At 46.4% G+C, this 26,083-nt stretch overlaps 1 protein-coding gene across 1 annotated transcript in view; it reads left to right on the top strand.

The window, feature by feature from the left end:
- GAB3 (GRB2 associated binding protein 3) overlaps window positions 1-26,083 on the top strand; it is a gene marked incomplete at its 5' end in the record, with an annotated part of 54,733 nt that overhangs the window by 13,884 nt on the left and 14,766 nt on the right. The window contains one exon of the mRNA XM_010715393.2: window positions 21,205-21,508. Within this exon, the coding sequence (XP_010713695.2) occupies window positions 21,205-21,508 (304 nt within the window). The remainder of the gene's footprint in view (window positions 1-21,204; window positions 21,509-26,083) is intronic.

The raw sequence follows: 26,083 nt of genomic DNA, 5'->3' as shown, positions 1-26,083 counted from the left end.
ACCTCACCACTCTCTCTGTAAAGAATTTCCCCCTGACATCCAACCTAAATCTCTCCTCCCTCAACTGAAAACCATTTCCCCTTGTCCTGCTGTTATAAATCCTTTCAAAGAGTTGATTCCCCTCCTGTTTATAGGCTTCCTTTAGGTACTGAAAGGCTGCAATGAGGTCACCCCGCAGCCTTCTTTTCTCCAGGCTGAACAAGCCCAGCTCCCTCAGCCTGTCTTCATAGGGGAGGTGCTCCAGTCCCCTGATCATCTTTGTGGCTCTCCTCTGGACCCTCTCCAACAGCTCCCTATCTGCACCACGGGCTGCCCCTGCTCTCAGACCCCATCCCCAGCTTTGTGGGAACGGTGGCAAGCCAGGAAAGGCACTGAAGAAGGCTGTGTAGCAGCAAAAAGAAATGCCTAAATGCTGGAAAAACAGCCACCCTCTGCTTGAAGGTCTGTTCTGAGAGCAGCCTGACAGAATCCCACCAGTGTGAATCCTCTGAGCAGGACTCAGCACCCATAGTTCCAACATGAGTCGTCTTGTGGCCACAAAATCCACAGGGCTACTTCGTCCTCTTTACTTTGACATAGACATTATCAGGCCCAGCTTTCATCCTTCTGCTTTTGGAGGGGTTTGAAGGGTGAGAGGAGAGGCTGATGGCTGCTGACAAGGGCTCTGCCATCACAGATACCCTTCTGGCCAGAGCCTTTCCAGCCGCAGTGCAGCCCACATGCGGAGCTCCGGCTCTGTGCAGTTATCGCCCTGCTAGAGCCGGGTGGTGCCGCCTCTTCTCAGTACTGCTATCCAGATCACCATCTCCCTGCTGAAGGCCCAGGCAGCTCTGCTCCTCTCTTGTTTTGAAATGCGTGTCTGACTGTGTCACACAGCTGGCTTGAAGTCGTTCCTTGATTTGCTCAGCTTTTTGGTCATTCATGTCATAAATGTCATTGATTCGTAATTGGGATTTACTTAATATGATGTCATTGGGAAAGTGATGTGGGTCTGCAGGCAGCTGCACTTGGCATGGGGACCCCAGAGCAGGACAGAGGCAGCAACTCTCTGCTGTGGCTGTGCAAGGCAAAACTGAAACATGAGTCTTACACTCAGTGCACCTGTAGCTTTTCACTACAAATAAAACTGGGAGTTGTTTTATTTGTCAGATAGGACTGAGCACATAATCTGCCTCCAAGGAGGAGTCTTGACTTGATCAAATGCAAAGTCCTCATCCAGCTCCAGCTTTCTTTCGAGGCAGTCAGATTATTCTGCTTGATTTTAGTGAGAATTGAAATAAATAAATCATCGTGTATGTATTGCAACTCCACAACAACCGTACTGCAATAATATGAGTGTGCTGTATGCACCATAACACTTAACTTTAAGTAATAACAAAGACACAGAATAAAATACAAACATATATGATGGGTTTCAAAAATGAGTTCAAACAATCAGTAAGACCAGAAGCTCTGTAAGTGCAGAACTGCTCTTTTTATCTATGGATCATTATTTCCAAGAAACAAGTAACAATTGTAAACGCTTCCAAGCATTTGTCCCTTTGGGTATAGGGTGTGTTAAACAACAAAAAAATATTCTTTATGAGCAGAAAAGAATTGTTGGCCAGGGCACTTCAGGCAGAAGTGAATAACTTAGCGAGCAGTCATTAAGAAGAAAATTGCAAATGGTCTTATTACCTGTTCATGGCAATTCACCATTCACCCGAGCCTTTAAATGAAGACTTCTTCAGGGTTAAAGAAGGTTAAAGAAACCAACTAGAAACTTCTTTCTGTAGTGGAATTCAAAGCAAGAGATACAATTGCTGGTAAGAAAACAGCAAATACGTGCAGAGGTGGAAACCACAGAGCTGGAAATCAGGCTTCTGCTAAGCTGGGTCAGATTCTGTGCTTGATTACACTGCATGAATAAATTATTGGAAGGCACAACATCAAGCTTTTCAGAAGTGAGAAAATAATTAAGATTTACTTTTTGCCAAGCAGACCAGAAATGGGCAGAAGAGCGTGACACCATTAGTTTGCCGTGTTACTGGTTTATGAGTGTCTAAAGTTAAAAATATCCTGTTGCTTCCAGCATAAATTGTAAGAGTTTTAAGATTGCGTGAGTTTTCTAAGTATCTTAATCCATTTTGTTTCCCATGTTACCTTTTTAATGATGGTTTGACCTCACAATAAAAAGTAAAACAGTATATGAAAGGTAGGGTAAATGAAAATTGGCAGCAAGCAGTCCTTTATTGATGTGAGAATTAAAAAGTGGCACAAGAATTGCTTCATCTAAACCAACAAGCAGATAGGAAAACCAGAAAAAAATAGTAAGGTTGCTTTTTTCTTTAGTATCTGCTGGAACCCAGCTGATCAAATGTTGCTGCTTTTGGAGCTGCCTGTTGGCAGCAAAGGCTGATCAAAACTCATTGTGTTGTATGCTGTATATACCAAGACCATCAGAAAAATTCTCCCTTGCCTTCTTTGGAAGATTTGTCAGTTTCCTCTGTGACTCAGGGGAAGCAGCTCCCTGGGATTTTGCATTGGCTTCCAACACAGCAAACAAGAAAGTATATTAGCATGTGATTCTTCCAGGGACTTGTAAACCATTATAAAAATTATTTTCTACTTAGAAAAGGCTTTTATATTATCAGTAGTTAAACTTTCTCTCAAGTTCCCGTATGTCCTTGACTCTTACTGCATCTCTTCTCCTGTCCTGTAAAAGCTTCCTACATCCATCAGCACCACAGCCAAACTTGTTCTCCAGAGGCCAACGTTGCAGCCACGTGTACTGCATGGCTGAAGCACCTCCGTGAATTTCTGTTTAAGAGCCCGCTTACTTTTGGCCAGTTTGGCACTTGAGCATCACACATCTTCCTTCTCACCAGCAGGCACTTGACCTCCCAGATGGTTTCACTTGAACTGAATAGTTAGTCTAGGAAGCTGGGGAATAGCCTGGTTCATTGAACCACTATGGCACAGTCCTTACTTGTACACTTCATCCCAGCGAGTCACATTTACAAACTGCTTCTCTGAAAAACAGGGTGAGAAAGAGTCACAAGCAAAGGAGAAGAGTAGGAGTTAATCCCGCATTCGGATCTAAGTTTGTGTCAAGTGTAGGATGCAGTTTAAAATAAGAAGAGATAATAGTTAGGGTTCTGTTGTTTCTTTCCACCTCTTTGAAAAGTCGGCTTTGATAATATTCCTTACCTCTTAAAAAAAAGCAAATTCCCATGACGGACTTTGCTAAAGTGTTTCATTAGTTAAAATTAACCTTGAAATTAACATAGCATGCTATGTTTTTCACTCTGCATTTATTTCTATTTTATTTTTCTTGTCTGACCAGAATTGGGTAGCATGCAAATGTCTTCTTGTGGTTTAAGCAAATAAGCCATGAAATCTAAAAATGGAAAGCAGTTACTGCTTTCTGTATACAACCACTGCTTTCAGATGTCTCTTTTGTGTCTGCTACTGCTTGTGTCTATGGCTCCATTTTTACTCAAAAAAATGCATTTTCTGCATTGCTGGGGAGGAGGGATCAAAGGAAGGGATTTCACTGGCCTTGTTTTTTCCTTGAAAGGCAACTCCCACAATATCCCTGCCCTGGCAATCAGCAAGGACCCACCGAATGGCATGAGGATGGACCTGGCCTTTCTCTGCAGAACAGAGAAGATTTGTTATTCAAAATGTCAGCTAGTCTACAGTAGAAAGCTACAAAGGTTTCAAACACAGTACCCATCCCTGAACTCCAACACCCATGGTTTACAGTTTTACAAGTTTTACAGTTGTGCTTCCTGTATGCTGCTCTCGGCACTGTTGCAGCATGTAACACCCCAATGACACCACACAAAACCTGTATTCTCAGCTAGGACCACCCTTCTGGGGACCACGTGCAGGAATTATCTCAGCCTTCACAGGACAAAATTTCCCTCCTCTCTGCAGCATGGCTACCAGACTTTACATTGGTGCTTTTTTGTGAAAGCAGAAGAAAAAAGAAACTTCATTTTATTTTTCCTTTTCCTCTTTAATGTATTAGTTTATTTTTCTCAACTTGGAGTTTTTGGATTGAGTTGAGCTCTGAGTATTTTCAGTTAGGATGAAGCACATGACTTTAAAGCTTCGCTCCTCCACTCCCTCGGTCTGTGCCCTGCTGAAGGGTTTGATAGAGAGTTTTTGTAGAGAATAAATAAACACTAATAAAAAACTGATGACAATTATCTTTGTTTTAAATATATGTTATCCTTTACATTCAGAGTTGTTAGGCATTGAGACACTTGGACATGTCTCCAGAGGCTAGTTCAGTCATTTATACAATTAAAAGTTAAGCATGCTTAAGTTGAAACCACTTTGTTCTTCGTTTGTGATTAAACGTTGCACTTCAGCCTTTGGTTTGCATGCTTGAGGAGTATTTGGTTACTGAGATCTCCTTTATAATAATGATAAAGATCAAAATATGGTAAATTCTGACTCTTAGAGAGAGGGAGAAGTTGAAGAAAAGCAGATTATGGACACAGATGAAGAAAAATGAAGTCACAACATTTATTAGCCTCAAATGAATTTACAGATCGTGTCTGATGATATTCTGGTTGGGGTTGCCTGTTGTTTCAAGGCAGCTGTGCAGGACCTGTCCCATGGGAAGCATCTCCCACAGATGGAGCAAGCATCTGACAGCATCTGCACTGGGCTCAACCTGAGCATCTGCTAGGTGGCTGCGAATTGTACTGATTTGTTGTCTTCATAACTATAGGTAAAAAATAAAAGTGTGATTCAGAGCTTGGCTTCAGCTGACCCATGGGCTGAGCTGCTGTTTGTTTTTGTAATTTCTATAGTTACACTGGAAGCACTCTAGGCTTTAGTTATTTTGACTGCTGAAATCCAGAAATAACTAGTTGGAATAAAAGTGTTAATAGCCTGATGGCTGTGTGAGTCATAGCACAGTGGCCTTTGAGACAAAAGAGAGATTGCTCTGAGCACAGCAGTGGATAAAGCCCTTCCTCTGCACAGCCTGACTGCAGGTCAGATTTAAACTTCCTTACTCAAAGCACAAACAGCTTTTCTATTTGTACATCCCAAGCTCCCATACCCCAAGATCCCTCTCAAATCCAAAGAAACTGAATGGACCACTGCAAGGCCTGCAGAGGCAAACCCTGCCTGGTGCTCATTGCTGCTCCTCAGGGAGATGCTTTCTTCTGTCCGAGGAGAAGTAAGGCATTCCTGTTGGCTTTGCATGGCCTATTTGCCATCCAATGTTGGTCATCCAACATTCAGCCGAGAAAGATTTCCTCATATCTCACACACACATTTGTGTATAGTGCTTGCACGGCTTTCCGTGGTGCCCTGCATTCACTCAAGAAGAGGAAATGTCCACTCAGTTTCAGGACAGTATACCCAACACCTACGTTTCAAATGAATACTATGAAATTGCATTTTTCAGAAAGAAAAAAAGAAGGTGGTTTAATGGCAGTTGGTTGGAGTCAAGATTCTCACTTCATCTTGCCAGGCATTGAACAGGCTTCAGGTAGTGAAAATGGTGGGGAGGACTTGGACTGCAGCCCGAAGGAGTCAGGCTCAATTCCTCAAAGTATTTCAGTTTAACTGAAGCTAAAAGACTGTTCCTGAACTTGCTGTGAAGAGTGTGAGTACATTTTGGAGCTGGGATCTAAAGTGGGAAAGCAAGTGATTTGGTTATAAATGATCTGGCTTTTTTGGTACCTTCAGGAAACAGGCTGCATCAAAAAACTTTGTTAGGTTGAGTTTGGGAGGTTAAATAGCGTACTTATTCTTTAGGATAAATGAGTATCATATCCTTTGGGATGACTCTCAGGAGAGAGGGACTTTCCTAATGCTTCCAACCATCCTGAAGCCTCAGGGCCAAAATGCTCTAGGGTGTTTGTTTGTTTGCTCCGCACTCAAACTGCTCTTATCTCACATCACTTTTTGTGGGACTCAGCTAGCAAAAACAGTGCCTGTGAACTTCACGCTTCTGCTTCTAGCTCCTGACACAATCGCTGCTTCTTGTGCTCTGTAGATGGAGCAGATCGTGTTGAGTTTTGTTGTTACTATGAAGATACGGTACCATGGGCACAGTTTCCTGCTCTGTGGCCAAGCCAGGAACTGGGTCACGCAGCAAAAGCAAATTGTTGTCTCAGTATGAGAAGATGTGCGTCTTTGGGAACAAGGCATGGGCCAAACTATAGATCTTTCTTTTTTTGCAGACTTTAGGAACTTCAAAAAGAACACATGCAGATATTCAAACACTTCTGCTGACACCTAATTTGCCTACTGTCATAAGAGTACCTTGATGCTGACGGATCACTCAGAGCCGTGGTGCGGGATGCCCATTTGATTTTGTTTCAGAGGACTGAGTGCTTTGTTTGGAAAAGTTAACAAATCCTGCAATGCTTCACCATGGGGAGTGAAACTGCAGGGAAGGGGAGCTGAAGTCTGAAACAAGTCTGAGCAACAGGTGCTCTGTTTGCAGCTTTGTTTTTCTAGGGTAGCAGAGAGCCTGAGTCTTTGGGGAGCTGAGCTGCAGTGTTTTGAATTGAGATCTGTGTTGATTCTTTGGGGAATCCACTGTTGATTTTGGGCTTGTTCGGCTGCTCTCACACCTACACATGGTATTATGTTGTACTGCACCACAGGCTTGCTTCACACACACATACCAAAGCGTGAACAATCATGTATATGCCATTAGTGTGGTCTTTTCAATGGCAAAAGTGATATCGGGTGTAATTGCATATTGGTCCTTAAATAAACAGAGAGGTGTGTCTGCAGTCACCAGCTCAGGCTCTGCTAACAGGCAGGAGGGAAAAACCCACACGTATGAGAAACTCAGAAGAATTTGTTGACATGAATTGTTCTCATGGTACTTGTGAAGATATATGGTGGTTTCTTACCACACAGCAACCAAAAGAATTGGTCAAATTGTTGGAATGAAAGTGAGATGGGAAGGACTAATTACTCAGCCCTCAGATGCCTTTAAATAGTGGGTGAATAGATGCTCTGTGCTGTGACAATCTATCACTCTGCTTTTGACATAAGTGATTGGGGGTAGAAAAGGAGCAGTGCACGCAGCACCATTTATCATGGGCTGCATGTTTTCTTCAGACTGTTGGCACTTGTACTTTTATTTTTATTTTCAGCTGCTTCTCTTAACTAGATTGATGCTTTTGATAGTTTCCCTATATACAGCGTTAGTTGATGATGATGAGTGTTATCACAATTTAAATGAGAAGGTAAAAATCTTTACATTAAATTAGAATGTGTTGATCTCTTCACAACTACCTCAGCCTTCGTGTGGCTTAGTATACAGTAACACGTTTTTTATATTTACATTTTGATATTAGAGAGTTAGCATTTTGCAAAGTGTTTACTCCCTCAATAGGGATTATTTTATGTGATTTGAAACAAGCTGCATTTGAATGAAACTGGAATTCAGTAAAACTGCACAAAAGCATTAAAGCACTTAAGATTAATTATTTATGTGAAATTCCCTACAAATAAGCTAGATGGTTTTTATACAAAGTGCAATCCCTCTTTGATTGCACTACTTTTCTTTGTCTTAAAAAGCAATTTGAATACAAAATTCCAGTTTCTTTTATGCTGTTGTATAGGAGTACGTGTAATGCACAGAACTGTAGTGCTGGCTGAACTGTGAAGTTCACTGCAGCTTCCTTCAGCTCTTTAAGAGAACTACTGCGCACTCCAGCCCAAACCCTGGGCTCGATGCTCCCTTCCATTTTGCTTCCCTTTTGCTTGTCAAGAACAGCTGACTCTGTTATGACTTAACCTCTCTGAAACACTCACTGGGGGAAGGCACAGATACAGCCACCGTTTGGGAAGGGTGGGAAGAGCCCTCACCCAGTAGAACTGTTCAGGGAGCAGACAGAGCTGTGGCCACACCAGACTGCACATGGCATCTTCAGCAAATTCTGCTCAGAGACTGTGGGCCGGAGGAGTGCTAACCTGCTTTTTTCAGCCTAGGATCCTGCCCACCAGGTGAAAGTATGCTCAGCTGTTCAAAGGATTATAAGTAAAGAGCAAAGAACATTCCTACTCCAAATTTCAAAGAGAATCAGAAGCAGCCAGTTGAGTGAGTCACACAGAGAAACTAGTGCACATGACTTGTGCACAGCGATTCTGCCTTCTGATGAGTAAAATACAAGAAACATCTGAAAGTCTTTGTTTAAAATAATGTATTTTCTTAATTTTTGGGGAGGATCCAGTATCTCAGCCAAACAACAAGAGGCCATCTGGGTTAGGCCATGCTTTGTCTCTCCCCGTAATAGCACAGTGTGGGGATAGGACAGCAATGGCAGCATTTGCACTGAAGTTAACTACCAGCTTTTACTTTACCGGCTCTGGCTGGAGCTGGTTGGACTTCTTTACCTGGTAGCAACTGGAGATCTTGCAAGGACCACTGTGAGCTCCAGTGCACTGGCTGTGTTTGCAAAACTAGGTTTCAGTATTTTTGTCTAGCACAAGAGGGTGATGGATGAAGACCGTCAAAGAGTGCCACACAAGGTCTGCACCAAGTCCTTTTTGGATTTCCACTGATGCACAGGTTTACCAGACTGAAGGTATTAGCTTCCATCACTGTTCAAAGAGGAGCTCCAGCCTTCCCCTAGGTGCCCCACAGTGCCAGAACAACAGCACAGCACAGGCCTTGGGCTACTTCACCACCTCAACCACATGCTGAGCTGAACACATCTGACTTGGCAATGCTGCTCATGAAGGCTGCTTTTTAAAGTCAGGGAGGGGTGTAATGGAAAGATGCACAAGGGCTGCTAAAGGTGCAGTGAGAGCAGAGCAGCTCTTTGCCGCAGCCCCAGAAGACCGTGGTAGGGAAAAGCTGGAGGAGGAGGGGAGGCTTGCACAATGCAATTTGCTCACATCATCCCAAAGGATCAATTTTCAAGCCATTATCTACTTTCCCACACGTGCAAGCACATGTACCTCACTGATCTGGGAAGGATTGTGAATTACCACCTGAGAAATAAACATCCCTGTAGGGACACCATTTGCTTTAGGGGTTGTTAATGGCTGCCCAGTCCCCACTGCCCCACCAAGGACAGCACACACTGCTGTCAGCTTATTTTTCACTGAGGCACATCCAGTGTCTTTGGGTCTTTTAAATCTGTCTTCAGCCGAGACACAGAGTGGAGGCCTTCTCCATTCCTAAGCCAGCCCAACAGACACAGCTATCTAGCAAGTCAGTCTAGCCCTCCCCAGCACAATCGCAGGAAGTTATTCCAAGCCTCAGACAAACCCCATTTCTATCTCTGGAAGAGTAAAAGGTCAAAAAACACCAGGCTGTAGCAGTGCCAGCAGCAGTAATCCCAGCAGCCCCAGCGCAGCTGGAGCAAGCTGTGTCCCTGCAGGGCAGGGCTGAGGCACGGCCAGCCTGGGCCTACAGGAGGCCCTGCAGGGGAAGGGGAGTGCAGCCCCCGGGTTGGGGAGCCAGGTCACAGGGGAGCCAGCGTGCTTGCAGGCCCACCCGCCCTGCTGCTGGCTCCCAGCCACCTCCCCACCCGCTGCCAGCAAGAAGCAGCGCAATTAGCACAAGTCCTGATTAGCTCCTTCCCTACGCTCACAGTGTGCTACCAAAACAGGAGGCTTCTGGGGCTCTAGGTCGTTCTCCAGCAGCGGCTGTGTAGTCCCAATCTGTCCAGACCCAGGAAGGCTGTGTTTTGGTCATGGTTGCAGCAGGGACACAAGGAATCTCTTGTCGATCCCTACTGTCCTCACAGGATTTCGGGAATGGCACCTTCTCTCCTAAAGCCCCTTCCCTCCTGTTGTGTTGCTTTCCTTTCTGTTTGGCACTGGCAAACACCCCCAAACACCACAACAACCAGCCAGGGCCTGGTGATGCAGTGCAGCCCCTCTCCCCACACATTCCTTTTTTGCTTGTCCTTCTGTTCTCATTCCTGCTTTTCCAAGTTTCTTGCTGGTTTGGGTCTCCTCAAGCTTTCACTTTAGCTTTCCTTTTGAAACTTCTCACAGTCACCTACTTCTGCTTTGCTGCTAGGACAATAACCCCCAGTACCAGCCCTGTTTAAACACAGCCCTCATCTTTCCTCATGCTGCTGCCTGCAAGTGGCACAGCTGTGCTGCTGCTGAAAGCTGACAGCAAAGGGAGTGTGGGAAACCTTTGGTAGTTGAACCATTTTGCTTGGAGGAGTGGGAGAGTCCAGGCAGGGCAGAGCATGGCCACATGGACTTGTGGACGAGTTCTGCTCTCATTCTTCACTGATCTGGAAGCAGTGGCACCAATGGAACATCAGGAGGTTTTGGTCATCTGCTGCGTGCTTTGAGCAGATCCCAGTGTATAGGGTTGTCTCAGCATTTGTGCTATTCTTCTTCGTGGTTCTTTCCTATGGAGTTAGATGAAACAAAAAGCACTTAAAAACTGAAAATGAGGTTATATGATTTCAAAAATCACAGAGGAACTCTGAGCTTGCCTGAATTTCACTTCAGATCCTGTTTAGCAGTGCAGGTTGACAGCGTCAGCATTAGCATCAGCCGCTCTTAAATTCACTTCCTTCTCAAGCACATGCAAGTGCTGCAGACTGCACACTGGACTGCACATTTTTGGATCTGAGAATTTAAGAGATTTTGTCTGGGTTAGGCAGAAGAGAATGACTTTAAAATCAGTAAGAAGCCAACTGGCAAAGCCTCCCCATCAGAAGACAGAGCTGCTGGAGTTGCAGCCAAGCATGCTTCAGGTGCCTCCTTTTGGGATGGGGGGAAGGAGCACTGTGACAGAGCTGCTGGCACCCAGACCAGCAGCAAGTGGTGCAAAGGCACAAGGCAGCATCCCCATCCTGAGAGCTGGCCGCTGGCCTCTTTTTCTAGGCGTAGTTTGATGTGCATAAACTCATGAAAGAGGGGATAGGGAAGGGATGAGAAAAGAGAGAGAAGCTGCAGAAAAGCAGAAATAAACACTGTAGTTTTGAAAATGACTGTGGAAAAACCCAGCTGGCTCTTTGTCCTCACTTTTGTAACAGTAACATTGATCCTATTTCACCGTCCCACAAGCGCGTTCTTAGTTGATAGTTTACTGTTAAAAAAAGGGGGGAAGGAGGGGGTCTGGGTAAGCTGCACACCACTGCTGCCTGCCTCCCAGCTTACCAGTTTCCATTTGCTACGGATTTAGCTTTTGGTGCTTAATAGATCAGTGCTCTGACAGGCTGAAAAATGATGGAAAAGGAGCTATTACCCTTCTCCCACATTGCTCATGTTTGAGATACTGTTGAGAACGTTAATTGCACGTTGTTCCTGATAGATCAAGCTGAACTTTCGTTTCTGAAATCTGTTTTCACTCCCAAACCGTTCCACTCTTCGTGGAGTTTGGCAGAGAGCTTCTCTCCTGCTGCGCTCACACAGAGTCTGCATTACAAAATACTGACAACTGCCCGAATGTAACCCCACAGAGAAGGCACCTGCTCAGGAAAACCGGCCCATCCTCTGCAAGCTGCAGCAGGGAGGTTGGAACCCTGTCATGTTAGTGCCATGCTGAATTTTGGCTTTTCACACCACAGGGATGGTCAGGCTGAAGGGCACTGACCTGCTGCCTATGGCCAGGGCCAGGAAGTTGCTTTGGGGCACCGTGGGCTCATGCCTCGTACCTCTGGGTGCTGCTGTGGCACTCAGGCTTCCAGGCAAAGCTGCTGTTTGGCAAGTCTGGGGATTTCCTAGGAATAAATCACAGCACATAGTTGTTTTCAGAGCTGCTGTGATCAGAGTGCAAATCTGCAGCATGAAGGCACTCCAGAATTTGGAGCATTGAGGCGAAAGCATGCAACGTGCCAAATGCGATTGTTTTCCTTTTGCAGCCCGTTATATTCAGAGCTGAGGAAATGATTTAATATTTTTGAACATGTTGTGATTTCATCGCTGGGTTCAGCAAGGGAAGTTTGAGAAGGCATGCAAATTAAGATAAACATTTAATACTCTCTTGGTGCTGGATTTGCCATGCTGCTTTCTGACCGTGTGGCTCAGGAGTTATAAATGAATAGCAGCACAATGCAGAGGTGCTAGCCAAGGGCACAGAGATGTCTTCACAATGAGCCAAGGCTGCAGCGCTAACAGGGGTCTGAGGAAACTTAACTGATCTGCAGCTCACAGCTTGAACGTCCCACATCAGGCGGGGAGAAGAAAAAGGACTGAGAATGAGCGATGCAGGTTGGGAACAGTGCCAGCTCTGGAGCACCTCGCATCGTGTGTTGATGTGAGGCTGGAAGAGAGCAAAGCAGCACAGTGAGAAAAAATGTGTGGGTCTGCAGAATTTCACAGGCAGCACCGTCGTCCCGCTGCAGAGCAAAGAAATGTGCAGCTCGCCCCAAAGCATGGGAAGTTTATCCGATGACTGGATACTGCGGCTGACTGGAGCCAGCTGACTCGGTGAGGCATACCTTGAGCTGTTGAGGTGCAAGCCCGCAGCATCGCCCTGCACAGCCTGTTTGTTGGGAGGAGACATGGGACGCAGCAGCAACAGAAGAACTCCGACAGCTCCAAGAGGATTCTTAAACAAACAAAAGAAAACCTGGCACGGGAAGCTCTGTTTATATTTTTCCTAACATTTATGGATTTTAAAATAAAAAATGATGGGCAGGAGATGTTGTGTGTTATGAGCCATATGAGTGATGACCATTTTTCCACAAAGTAAGGAGAAAGAAAAAAATAATTCTAAAAATGTCTAAAAACCAGCTCAGTCTCCTGTGAAATGTAAAGCTGAGAAGATTAATTTAGAAGAGCTTTTAAAGAAGGAAAACCAGTTCTTAAAACACACCGCTGCCTAGCAGAATACTGAAGGGTAAACTAGCAATGCAGTTGATGGCAAGGCAGCTGAAAACAGCAGAACTGCAATCAAAATAGATGTCTAAACTCCCTAGCACTGGCTTTCTAATACTGTACTTTGAAATGAGCAATCGGGTGAAAACCCAGCTGTCCTCCTTCAGTGCTGTGCGGCTCAGCCTGGCCCAGCTCAGCGCCCACACACCCACAGCAAAAAGAGCTCACCCCATGCATTTCAGCCCCATGTGTATCAGTTGGTTTCACCCACACACTTAGCATACCCTTAAGTACAATTATGATTTTTACTACAGTGTGAGGCAGATAGCACCCAGCAGTAGGAGGGCCTCTCTTGCCGTGATACAGAAGACATTTGCAGTCCAGCTGCAGAAAAGCTAGGACTGGGGGCAGCTGGTGTGTAACACGCAAACCCCAGGTTAGACCCACGAGGAGTGAGTTCAGTGTCTGATGTAACTGATAGAAAGGCTGCTCATCGGTCCGAGACAGATCTTCTTTATTCAGATAATTCCTTCAGCTCGTGTTTCCATTTTTGGGAATCTCTCAATTTCTCAGTGCTTCCTGTCAAGAGGAGGACCTGGCCCTCTCCAAGCAAGTGGGAACTTTGCCATTTACTTCAATAGAGTCTAAATGTCATCTCAAAGGCCAGTGGCTCCCACGGGAAGGACTGCAAGCCAGCACATAGATCCTAGCAGAGATCTCCAGTGTCTGCACAACAGGGAGTGCATCAATCTACTGGGAACTAGTGCTCCTCGCTCAACAGGGTCCAGAACTCTTCTGGGCACTGGTGGTTACTGCTGTGATGTTGGACCTCTCTCTTTTTCTATTTATCTCCATCCATGTCTACAGAAAGGTTGGTTCTTGTTTCCAGCGCTCTTGGCCTGCTCCCCAAAACGAGCCCTCCCATGCATGTGGCTTCCTCCTCGCTCTGCTGCTGCCTCCTTCACTCTTCCTTTCTCCAGGCAATTCTGGGAGAGAAACAGAGTGCAAATGTCAAAACCTTTGCAGCATGAAGTGGGGAGTTTGATGTGGGTACACAAACAGAGGGCCGAGATCTGGCCCACGGTGGATGTGGGGATGTGTCTGACACCAGCCCATCCCTGCACTGAGCCATGCTGTCATCGTCGGGCAGAAGTGTCGCAGCATAAACATCTGTGGCTTTCTTTCTGATCATGCCAGCCACTCTGGTTTTCTTCATTAGATCCAGCAGGGTGTTGTTAAAGAGTTGAGTTACCAAAAAAAACCACCAAAAAATGGTGTTGTGGTCCCCTACTAAAAGAGTCACTTTGCCCAATTTCCTGTTTATGTTCCTTCTCTTCAGAGCCGTAGCATCATGTGAGCTCAGACAGTTATAGATAGGCTGCATGACTGTTGCTGACCTCACACCACATGTTCAGTTAACAAGGTGAAATAGCAAAATTTGTTCTGTTTGTGTAAAAATACTGAGAAAACTGCCAGTTCTCAGTAGAAGAGAGGGTCTCCAGATAGCCAGAGGCAGGGTGCAATCTCCAGGCTTGAGGAACCTGCAGCTCCTTCTGGGCTCTAACTGCTTTGCACTTCTGTATTTACATTGTGCTGGTGACTTACAAGGAAGGGGATTATCCCCAAATCGAATTTTTCTTTCTTTAGCAGGGGAGTTTTGGAGCTCTTCCATAAAAGCTATTAGTTTAGCAAATTTGCTCAAAATTTGTTCAAACTTCAGTCTCTTCACTGTATATATTCTGCTATGTTTGCTTCCAAAAATAACCAGAAAGTCCTTTGACTTGAGTATCTTCAGCCATCCAGCAGATGATGGTACTCCCTGAATAACCTGCGGGCAGCCTTACTGGTAGTAAGATCTCAAGGATCCACGCAGAGCCTTGTAAAAATCCTTTCAGATTAAGCAAGAGTTTTGGATTAAAGCCTTTCCAAGAACTTGAACTTACCTCTAGGCAAGATGCTATCTTATTACTGTGGTGGTATTAAAGAATTTATTACAAACAAGTCAGAAAGATCTGAAAGGCTTCCAGGCTTTTACATAAGTTTTACACAGGTAGTTTTCATGCAGCTGTAGGAATCCCTGCTGTGCTGCATGAGGTTTCAGTGGCCTCTTTCTTGCTGACAGAAAATGAAGTTTTGATGTTAAACCCAGGAGGGCCTGTGGAAATATGTTGGTTTCTCCTTTCTCCCTGTTCTTAACTCATTTCTGCAAAAAGCTCAGCCCTACGCATCATGAGAAACCAGGATTCTGCTTTGCAGCTGGTGAAGGAGTGGCAGTAAGCCAGAGCAGTGGGTTGCTACCCGCTGCCCTCTGCCATATCACACGGGTAAATAAGGATTTCGGAAGGAATAGCTGCACCACAGACTGCCCAAAGGCAAACAACACACAGGTGTGAGCACACAGCTCCAATGTGCAAACAGGCGTGCTGAGCATCAGGAGCACAGCGTGGCTCTGGGAGCAGGTGTACCCATAGCAGGTGAACTGGTCAATGCATATGTGCTGTGTAACAACCCTGTACCAGTTGTCAAGTGCTTCAGGACTCAAGGTGAAAGAAAGCACTCTAGAAATTCAAGCTGTGTTCAGGATGATAATAATAATGTCATTTTAGATTCTGCACATAAGAGTGCTGTGAAGGAACCTGGAACTAAAACTCTTGGCTGGCTGGTGAGGCTGTAAACATCCTTGTGTGAAGGGCCCAGCCTGTGAGTCTTCACTGTCAGGGAGCTTAACTGCCTGTAGAAATGGAGCAACAGCCAGGAGGTGTCATCTGGGGGGAGGTGAGGAAGGATGAGTGCTTTGCCGAGCCTGCCCTTGGGAAGGAAGAAGCGTGCCCCAGGCGAGAGGAGGGCCTTGGTGGGAAAAGATGCTTCAGTGTCTTTAAACCAAGCGTAATCGTTCTGGGGCTGTCTCCTATTGCTGGGATGTCTCCTCTGAACCACAACCTGCCTGACATCTCTGTCAGATGTGAAAAACAGACAAAATGAGAAGGTGGGGAGAGCACAGGGATCATGGTAGGACAGGGTGTGACTGCTGTGCACAGGCAGGGGCAGGACACAGGGCAGGCTGCCTTTGGCTCTGGCTAGCCCCTCATAGGGCCATCAAGACAAGTGGTTGGCTGCTGAGAGTGATGGCAGCCCAGGCACAGTCCCACCTGTAGACACAGACACCTCTTCTAAAAGCCCATGAGACTGTCTTCCTTGCCACGTTGATCCCAGTGAAACACAGACGGACACATTGATGGAATTACTTTCTGTATTTATGAGTGGCGTCATTTTGAATTTTGCTTTCAGAACTTGTTTTCTTATCTTCTACAAGGTTTCTAAGAACTTAAACCTCCCAAGATTCAAGGTCACTATGCCTTGGACCCTCTGAACCCAACTGGACCCATTTGCTTTACAAAGAATCTGCATGTTTATCAAACAGCAGTGACTCATTCTATTGCAGATGTTTCCATATGTAGAACACCATAAATATCATGGATTGGGATGTGGAGCAGGCAGTGGGAATATGTGTAGATTAGCAGGCAACATTTGAGTCTGGGTCTTTTTCTTCGTTATTTCAATGTTTGTCATTTTTTCTACACAAACCGCAGGCTCCTTTTTATGAGAAACAGCAACAAAGGAAAGCTCCCTGGTTCTAAAGGACGTCACTGTCGATGCTTTATTACGAAGCTTTCACTGTACTTACACTGCAGGAAATTTTTAGGTTTGCATTTTTAGTCAATGAATGTATCTGTACCACCTTGCAAGGAAGAAGGTATTTCCCCTTACACTTCACACCTGGGGCATCTCCTCTGAGGAGAGCTCATGCTGCCTTTCCTGAAATAAGATTCATTTAGAGTCATAGTGAAACTACCACAAGCAGATAGACAAGTGACTCAGTAAGTGAGTCACGACTTAGCAGATAGAAATAGAGTGTTAGACGGTAGTCTGTCCCAAAATCATTGCATTATGGTCCAAATTGCATTACCAACCTGTGCTGAGAGCTGCTGCGAGTCCAGCTCTCAAAGACATGGCTTGCCACAGCCAAGAAGGGACCAGCCTTTGGGAGCATCGCCAGTGGCCAGCTAATGGAGAAAAACTGCTGCAGAAAATGTCTCTCTGCTCTAGAGGTCACATTAGTGCTGCACACTGATGGAGACAGAGGAACATCCCAAAGGAGGAGTATTCCTCACTGAAATTGAATATATATTGATTTTTCTTTCCCAGCCATAAACTATGAGTTTCAGTCTCTCACTGCTGAAGAAGGTGGTAACTTCGGAGCAGAAAATAGGAGGAAACAGCAAGCAAGGGAGACAAAACCCAAGCTGAGCCCGCGGGTGATGGGCAGTGAGCTCTGCTGTCCTCAGCAAAGGGGCACGCGGGCGGTCTCATTAAGGAGATTTATTATGCAGAGCTGATGGGATCTGCCGCCTAACAGCCAGGACTGAAATAGCAAAGCCGTCGCTCCAGCTGGGGAAAGGCTGGGCGGTTTAAGAGGTCTTCTTCATCTCAGATTTCCGCAAGCGAGCTAATTGCCCAGCAGGACAGGCAGACAGTCTTTGCTCCTGTGAAGTCTGGCAGGAGGAGCTCCCAGCGGCATCCTGGGCTCCTGGAGCACGAGGATTCTGCGGTGAGCTGGTTTGTCCCTTCCTGGTACTCTGCCCTGTAGGTGGGCAGCTCCAACCCTGCTGTTCACAAGGCTGTCCATATATGAATTTTGACTTCCTCTTTGAAATCATTTATAGGAAATGATACCAAGTTCCACCTCTTTTTTTTTTTTCCCTTAAAATAAGACAACTAAAAATAATTCTTTGAAATCTTCTGTCCCAAATGCTGGCACTGCTGCAGGACAGTCACCCCATGGTTTTGCTGGCGGCCATCCCCAGGGATACCCTGTGGTTTGGCCTCAGAGGGTGTGTGGCTCAAAGCCAGCCCTGCTGTCCTGCTCACCACTGAGCCCTTGGCCTTTTTTCCACTGGACCTCCCCGTGGGACCGCACACTACCAGCACGTGGCTGCTGCTCATCCTGCTGCCCTCGTCATCCCTGGCTTTGCTCTGTTCAGTAAAGATTATCCTCATGGGGGAGTCATGAGCATTAACTTAGCTGGTAAAGAACATCAAGGTTTTCGGCTATTTTGTGTTTTGTTATTACAACCAGAAAAAAAATCAAAAACTCACAGGACACATAATATTTCAGGCCAGTTTACCTTGTGCAGCTTATACGTGCTCAGACACCGGTTATCTCACACAAACACATGCTCCCTGGCAGGAGGTAAGCAGCCTTGGCCGAAGCCCTCCTGTGCTGGCTCCCAGCTCCCACTGTCCCCTGTTTACCAGCTGGCTGTTGGTAAAAACCTCGCAGGTTTGCTTGTGGCCCGTTTTATCTGGCACTGCCTCCAGCACTCCTGCACAGCAGCTGCCCACGTGCAGCAGCAGCCCGTGTTCAGCTTCATACTGGAGACACCAGGGTGTGTAGACAGCTACCGCTTTCTTAAAATTCCTCCCAAAATGAAACAGAGCTACTCCTCTCCCCTCTAGAAGCAGCTCTGCCACATCTGAAGTGAGAAATTCAGAAGTATAAAGAAAACACTGCTAGTCTGTGCTGACCCGAGCCACAGGCTGGCACCCAACCAGCGCCGCCGCGAGCTCCGGCTTCCTTTTGGCACCGAACTCCCACTTATGAAGGGCAAATGAAAATTGTTCTGGATTGGCACTGGCTCTTGTCTGATTACAGCTGTGCTGTTCTGATACAGCCTTCTCACAAACAGCACTGCCCAGGATGGAGGAGCACAGCCGTGGTGCGGGGCAGCCCCAGCTGGGCTGAGGGATGAGGATGAGGAGGAAGGCTCATGCTGCTCCACACCATGTCCTGCTCCATGGGACAGGTCACAGCAAAGAACTAGGCCAGGCAGCACCTAGATAAGAAAAAATGGTTTGAAGCACAGATTTGGCAAGTAGAACTTGGTGAAAGCTTCAGGATGGAAATGAGCTATTTTGGAGAAGAGAGTGGTAGGACTAAGAATGTAAAATAGAGTAAGAAGTGGAAGAGATGGTGCCCACTCTGCAGTGAGGGATTCATCAGTTTCTGTTGGTTTTGTTCCCTTAGCAGCAGGTAAGGAGCAGCCCCCAGCAAAGTCCTCATTAGCTCACCCTCCCCGTGCACCCACACTGATTTTGTTATTTCCACACAACCCTATCCTCTGACCACATGTGATAACCAGTTTCGCACACAGCATCAGTGCCGCTCTCCTCCCCCAGCAGGGTGAGCACCAGTAGGCCCCCACTTCCACTCACTGCTCCCGTCATCCTGCTCAGGCTGTCTGCCTGCAGGGAGCAGGACATCAGGCCGCCCTTTGGCTTGCACAATGTGCAGCTCTGGCTTTTGGCTCTCCTACTGGTTGCCCAGGTTCTTCTGAATCCTACAGGCCTTTAGACTCACTACATCTTCCTCCAAAGGTTCCTCTTCTTGTTGGTTAGGGGTGAGAATGTGCTAGGAGAGCTGACCTGTCTGTCCCAGTGCATCTGCAGGATGTGCATGAAGCATGCATGGTGCTTGGACTGAGGGTGGTGGAGGTGTGAACTCCATCTGGGACTGCAGAAAGCAAGATGCCTGCTGAGCTGTGCCCCACTGTTGGAATTAGCTACTCAAGGAAGCATTTTCTCTGTAAACACTTCTTTCTTTGCTTCCATTTCTTTTGGTTTTGCGTGGGGGAACATTTTTTTTTTCTTGGCTCCCATACAATTCCTCAGGCAACTTGGGTAATGATCAGTAATCTGATGTTACCTAGCTATTTCCAGCAGAGACTAAATCCCTTTCAAACCTGGTCAGGTCATAAATTTGCTTTGTTCAATACTTTGCACTTCAATTCTGCTTTGTGTCTGTTCCAATACAACCTCTCCTTTGAGAGCCACTCCTCTCTAGGCTGCTGTGCACTCATTCAGCCTTGCAAGAGCTCTAAATACTGCAGCCTCTGGTCCCTGGATGATATTTTTGATTCCTCTTTTGCTTTCAAAATAGATTAAAGAACTGTCGAGTAGATATATTTATAGATGAAATATTGTGTGAGTATGAAAACACTGAAAAGCTTTGCCCTGCAAGAAAGCTTCTTGAGTAGAGAAAAAAACAACCACTTTTTCTTGACTAATGGCTATTTTTTGTTGATTGTTTTCACCATCGCTGTATCCACAGGAACTGTAGGTGAAATGTGTAATGCTGATCCCTGAGTGTCCCAGTAAGAACTTGTACATGTTAGTGAAAACATCCTGAAATGAGCTGTTTTGCATCAAGGCCAGATGGTTGGATCTGACAGTTTAAAAATGGTCACTCTGAAAAACAAGTGTGAATTTGAACCTAAGCTATTGCTCAGGTCTGTGCTGTGATGAGTCGCTTTGCAGTGAGCACATGAATAACACTCAGGCAGGGAGGTGGTCCTGGCTGTTCAGATGTTTCTTTGTAGAACTTGTAACTACTGCAGCAATTAGAGCAGCCAGGGGCTGGCTGGTGCCTGCACACCTGAACAGCATGTGAGCCCCTTCACCCCCATGGAGCCAGAGGCCCCAGTGCCATTTGTGTGCAGTTGGATGAGGGGGAAGCTCCTCCAGCACCTTGTTTCAGCTTTCCTCTGCAGAGCTGAGCTCAGGGTGGATTCCTTCTGGCCCTTGAAGTAAGCGTGTTGGTGACAGCTCTAATCAACACAGGGACACTTATAGTGCTGATGAGCTAAAACAGCTGCTGCAAAAGTGGGGAATGCTATTTTGTTCCTAGAAACTTGCATGTGGCCTAATGAAGTGATGCAGCATCTTTGTCCTCCCAGAGCTTCATTTAAGCCTGTACAGGATCCTTCAGCCATAGCAGCTAAGGAGGCACTGGTGCTGACAGGGCTTGGTTCAGATTGTCACTGGAAGCAGCATCTGTGTAAGCAGGTGTTGTTCTGCACTGTTTGGGAGGTTCTTGTTTAACTTCTTAGCAGTGCAGCTCCCTAAGGTTAGTTCTGGGCTTCCAGATATAGCTGACAGCTCATTAACAGGTTTTTACTGCCCATGGAAACCAGCAGGTCACCTGGAGACCTCACTTTGGGCAGGAGATCTTTGTTGCCAGGTGTTAGGTTATATGCTACAGCATGCAGGGTGGACCCAGATGTTTTCATTTCACAGAGGGAAATGCATTATCTCTTCCTGGTTCACCCACGGCAGCTACAGGCAGGTGAAGCATCAGAGGAGCTGCACCATGCTGGCAGGCCGAGGGGGAGAGGAGGGAGAAGCCTTGTTCCTCATGGCCTCCCACCTGACAGCCCTCTGCCTCCTACCACAAACACAAGCTGATAGTAAGCACTTTGGATGGAAGTCACACTTCAGCCAGCTTAGTAAAACAGTCCTAAAATCTGAGAGAAAAACAGGCACATGTGCGATTGCTGTGTTACGCTAACGGGGCCCTGTCTGTGCTGCCCGCAGGCCTGGCGGAAGCGCTGGTTCGTGCTGCGCAGAGGGCGCATGAGTGGGAACCCAGACGTGCTGGAGTACTACAGGAACAGCCACTCCAAGAAGCCCATCCGCATCATCGATCTCAATGAGTGCGAGGTGCTGAAGCACTCGGGGCCCAATTTCATCAAGAAGGAGTTCCAGAACAACTTCGTCTTCATTGTGAGAACCACCTACCGCACCTTCTACCTGGTGGCCAAAACTGAGGAGGAGATGCAAATCTGGGTGCGCAACATCAGCCAGATCTGCAACTTCGGGCATTTAGAAGATGGTACAGGTAGGATCATGCTCATCTTGGGGGCTGGAGGATGTCGTGGGTTTGGGCTCTTCCATAGCATTGCTTGGGGCAAAAGGACAGGTAGACCGTGGAGCAGCTCTGAGGTGGTGCTAGACCCTGATTTGAAGATTATCGGGGATCTGGCTTCTGCTGGGTGGAAATAATAGCTGGTCACTTGGTCTCACATCGGTGAAGCAATTTCTGCTAGAATAAACATCAGGCCTTTAATAAGAAAAGGTACTGTTTATGTGAAAAGCTGACTGTTATCTTCTGGGGCCGTTTATTTCATTACATGTCCCACATTTATTTAGTTTGGCTTAATGCAAGACACCTGTTCCTGGAAAGTGTCCTGCAAAACTTGCGTTTTCTCAAGCTTTGTTAGATGTGGAAAGTGCACGGATTTTGGTGCATATATACACATAGCTCAGTATTTTTGTCATTGATTTATCTTTGCCTATTAATGAGAAGAAAGATAAAGCAAAGGCAGAGGACAGAAGAGCACTGGGAGAATATGCCTAGACTGAAGAGATGGTCCTTCTGTGCAGCGCGAAGCCAGCCTGTTCTGCCAGGCCTGTGCCTGTGTGTAGGCAGTAGGGTGAGTTTCTTGGAAAGGTTCCAGGAGTTAACCACTCCAAGATAGATCTAGCCAGTAATTAAAGCCGGGACCTGTGTCATCATTAACCTGCCTTTCAAACGAGAAATCTGGGCTCAGATAACAACAATCTGTCTTTCCCTTGACATTTCCAAGGGGCAGATACAGCAGCAATTTGAGAGCTTTGTAGGAAGTGAGTCACAATAAAGTCCTTTGCTGTGACAAAAGCTAGCAGAAGAGCAAAAAGGGTGGTGATGGAGAGACCTGGCCCCATCCAAGATAACTCAAAGGGCAGCAATATATTTAGGGGTGTCACAGCATGACTGGGCAGACTGTCCTGCCCTGGTCCATGTGCTAATCCTGGTGATTGCAATTGCTACATGGGCATACCACTACCTGGTAGCAAGAGGAAGCAAAAGGTAATGAGATGTTTTGTTTTAACCTGTTCCAGTTCCTGGCCTTCTTTAATGCCTTTTTCAGTAGCTCATTCTGAGGGGAAATGAGAGTGGGAAGAGCTCTGCAGTGTTCCTGTTATAAACTGATGTCTGCTGTCTTTGCATTAATCTTAGAGACCTCTAGGAAATCTTCTTGTGCCATTAGAACTTGCAAATTTGAGCTGGTGGCCTTTTCTGATCGCAGTCAATAGTCCTTCTAAGCTTGAGGGTAACCAAGGACCAATAAGGAATCCACTTCCTACTCATCTGCCCTTGTTGAAACTAAGATGTTGCTCTTGTGTTGCTGCTTTTGCTGCAATATTATGTGGGTTATAATTTTTACTGATTAGTCTGAAATGATGTCAAGTCTTCTCGTGCAAAATAAAGAAAACAAATGTATTTCTTCATCTCTCAAACATGCATTCAGACTTCTGGCACAGCACTGAGGATATGCACAGGGAGATATGATCTGTGGCAGGGGAGCTAAGACTGTATCTGGAATAGATGTATTTTTGCTGGAAAACTTTATTGTTATTCTGGTAGAGCATAACATTCCCTGCACAATGGTTGCACGTGGGCAGTACTGGCAATATCACACAGTATTATTTCTCTCCCAGCGAAGACCACCAGTGTAGTTGTTGATGAACCAAAAGTGACAGCCTTTGCTCTGGCAGGCTGGAAAGCTGGCATCCTTCCTTTCTGCTCTGTTCCTCGAGGCAAATATCCCCCACAGTGCAGAACATTTGCTTGGGTCATTATAAAGTATGGCATCTGAACCTGCAGCCGGCATCACAGACAGTGCAAACAAAGCTTCCAGGCATGCACCTCCATATCTCTAATGGCAAACACTTAATTTATCCTGCAGTTCCTGTTGATGTGGTTGGGTCTGGGGTGTGTTCGAGTCAGGCCACGGGGCACATTCATATCCTATTTCTGCCCTCTGATTTAAGTCTGCATAGTTCCACAGGTTGCACAGTACTTCTCAAATAGATAATTGCTCCTTTTTTTTGGGGGGGAGCACCTAAATCCCCCAAGAGGCTGTAGGTTCAAACAAATTACCCTTAAAAATTAGCATAAGAAGAGAAAAGTTCTATTAAATGCCATATACCTTTTTAACATGAATGCTACTGTTACAAAAAATAATAGTCCCGAAAATGAATCATCAAAAGAAAGACACATCCATTGCAGGAAATTTTAATAAGCTGTTCAGTGTATTAAAATGACTCTCAAAGCCAATATTATATTATGAAATCAATCACTCTCAATCCTCTCACCTTTCTCAAAATCTGCTCTGAGACTGACTCTGAGGCCAGTCCCAAACCTAATGCTTTCTCTGCTTAATGCACAGAGCGTAGCAGGGTGTGGGCAGTGACTCAGCCCCACGCACCACCCAGTTCTCAGCCCTTCCAGCAGCAGAAAAGCAGGACTCAGAGTCAGGCCTTCTTCACCAGTGATCTTTAGTTTGGCATTTAAGCAGCCAGACCCAGACCAAAGCTATCAAAACCTCTGCTGACCCCATCAGGAAAATATTTTAGTCAACATGAGCCGGTGGAGAGGAAGCATGAGCCCCAGCAGCTGTCAGGAAGCACCTGGGCAGGCAGCAGGCACCCAGGCCAGCAGCCGCCCTCACCCACAGCACTGCTGGATGCGATGTGAGGCTGGCACCATCTCTGGGAGGCACTGCAGGAGGAGAAGCCACCACTTCATGGTTTGGAATGAGATGAGGTGGCCAGGGTACTCCATGACTACCTGACATCTCATGCACATACTGAAACTGGTGGATGCAACGCAATATAGCAGCTTCTGATGGGAGAAAGTTGGTTTTCATTTCATTATCATTAGGAAGCCATCCTTTAAAGACTATAGCTGTGCATAAAGTGCTCCCCGGGGCCACACCTTGGCAGGCAGCTCCTAAGCCCAAGAAGGACATTTTGTTTTGGATTTCCTTTTCATTTTTTCCATGGGCTTCAGGTATTGCTCTACAGCCCATGTGAATGCCTTGCCTCCTTCTCTGTGCAGTCCTTATGATCCCTCCTCATCTCCAGTTGCTCTGCCTTCTCTGACAGCAGCCAGGACCACACTGGGGCCTCATGTCCAGTCAGCACATCCCCTGAAGCAATTTGTTATCCCATGTTCCCCTGGGCTGCTGGTGCTTGGATGCTGGCATTTCTGCTCCTCCACCCAATCCACTGCTCCCTCACCTCTCTATGGCTCTGGTCACTCTTGCTTGCACCAATGTTTGCACATAGCTGGGACCTTCTTCCTTCCTGCTCCTCTCTGATGGTTTCTTTGCTTCTTTTCAACCTTGCCAGGACAGGGGGCTAGTTTGACTCACTAGTACTTTGCTGAAGCCACTCTGGGGACTTCTCAACCAGCCAAGGCAGCGTGCTGGCAGCATTGGAAACCAGAAGCTCTGTTCCCCAAAGGATCATGCTCTCCTTTCAGAAATGCTTTCCCCTTAAGGTCACGCTTTATTTCCCCCCTCTACTCCCGTACAAAACAAGCAGGGCAGTGCCTGGCTCTTGAGTGGAGTCAAAGGGAAGTGTGACTGCTCCTCCCAGCCTCCTCTGTGGGAGGAAATCCCTCCCAGTGCTCCTCAAGGCTGCTCTTTCATGTCAGCCATTGCAGCATTTCCACCTCCATGCAGCCTGGTGTGGGGGATGCTGCACACAGGGACCCCCTGCTTTCACTGTGTCCTCATGCTGCCATTGCTCAATGACCATTTTGGGGCTGCAACCTGAAACAAAGCTTTTCCCTCCTGCTATTTCAAGCAGTGGCCCTGTATTGATGGACAGAGCATCCTTTGCAGCATCTTTGTCAATACAAGGCAGAAAATTTGGGGCTGTTACCCACCGAAACAGCTTTTTTGGCAGATGAAGCCATCTTCTGTCATAGTGGCAAAGAGGGAGACAGGCACAAAACCAATTCTCTGCCTGCTCTCTAGAAAATGGGCATGCATAATTTATTCTCCCCAACTGCTGTCACAGCATAACTTTAATGCACACTGGTTCGGTTACCAGCAGAGCTGGCAGGGAAGGCGATGATCTGTTAGGAGCTGGCTGTGGGTTTCCAAGCCCCTGAAGGCCAGAAAAGAGCAGCCACACAGCAAGCGGGAGGGATGGGGATGGTGCAGATCTGCCATGTGTTGTGCAGCCCGCAGCCTTTCCTGATGGGATAATCTGAGGCTAAACTCCTCAAGTACCAGATGGAGCTCAGGCCTGTTCATTCTTTATGTTAATAATCCAGAATGTCATTATTTTTTCTTGTTCATTGTGGGTTTTTTAATTTTTTTTAAATACATGGTCAGATGGTGACGTGAACATGCTTTGCTGAGGTCTCTATGGAGTTAGCCTGATGTATATTTGATCAAACTCAGCTTGCAAGACAGCTCCAAATCCAGTATCTGCAATCTGAGTTACTGCCTGAGCCAGCAGAATGAAAAAGAGAAAAGTTATTTTTCAGCTGGGAAGGCTTCAGCTGTCAGCCCTGCTCCACAAGCATGAAAACTCTTAATCGCTCTTTCTTTCAGATGATCACTGGGGCGAAGAG

This window comes from Meleagris gallopavo, chromosome 9 (assembly GCF_000146605.3).
Source record: "Meleagris gallopavo isolate NT-WF06-2002-E0010 breed Aviagen turkey brand Nicholas breeding stock chromosome 9, Turkey_5.1, whole genome shotgun sequence".
NCBI lineage: Eukaryota > Metazoa > Chordata > Aves > Galliformes > Phasianidae > Meleagris > Meleagris gallopavo.
The sequence above is the reverse complement of the archived record's forward strand: the minus strand, read 5'-3'. Positions and strand labels throughout refer to the sequence as shown.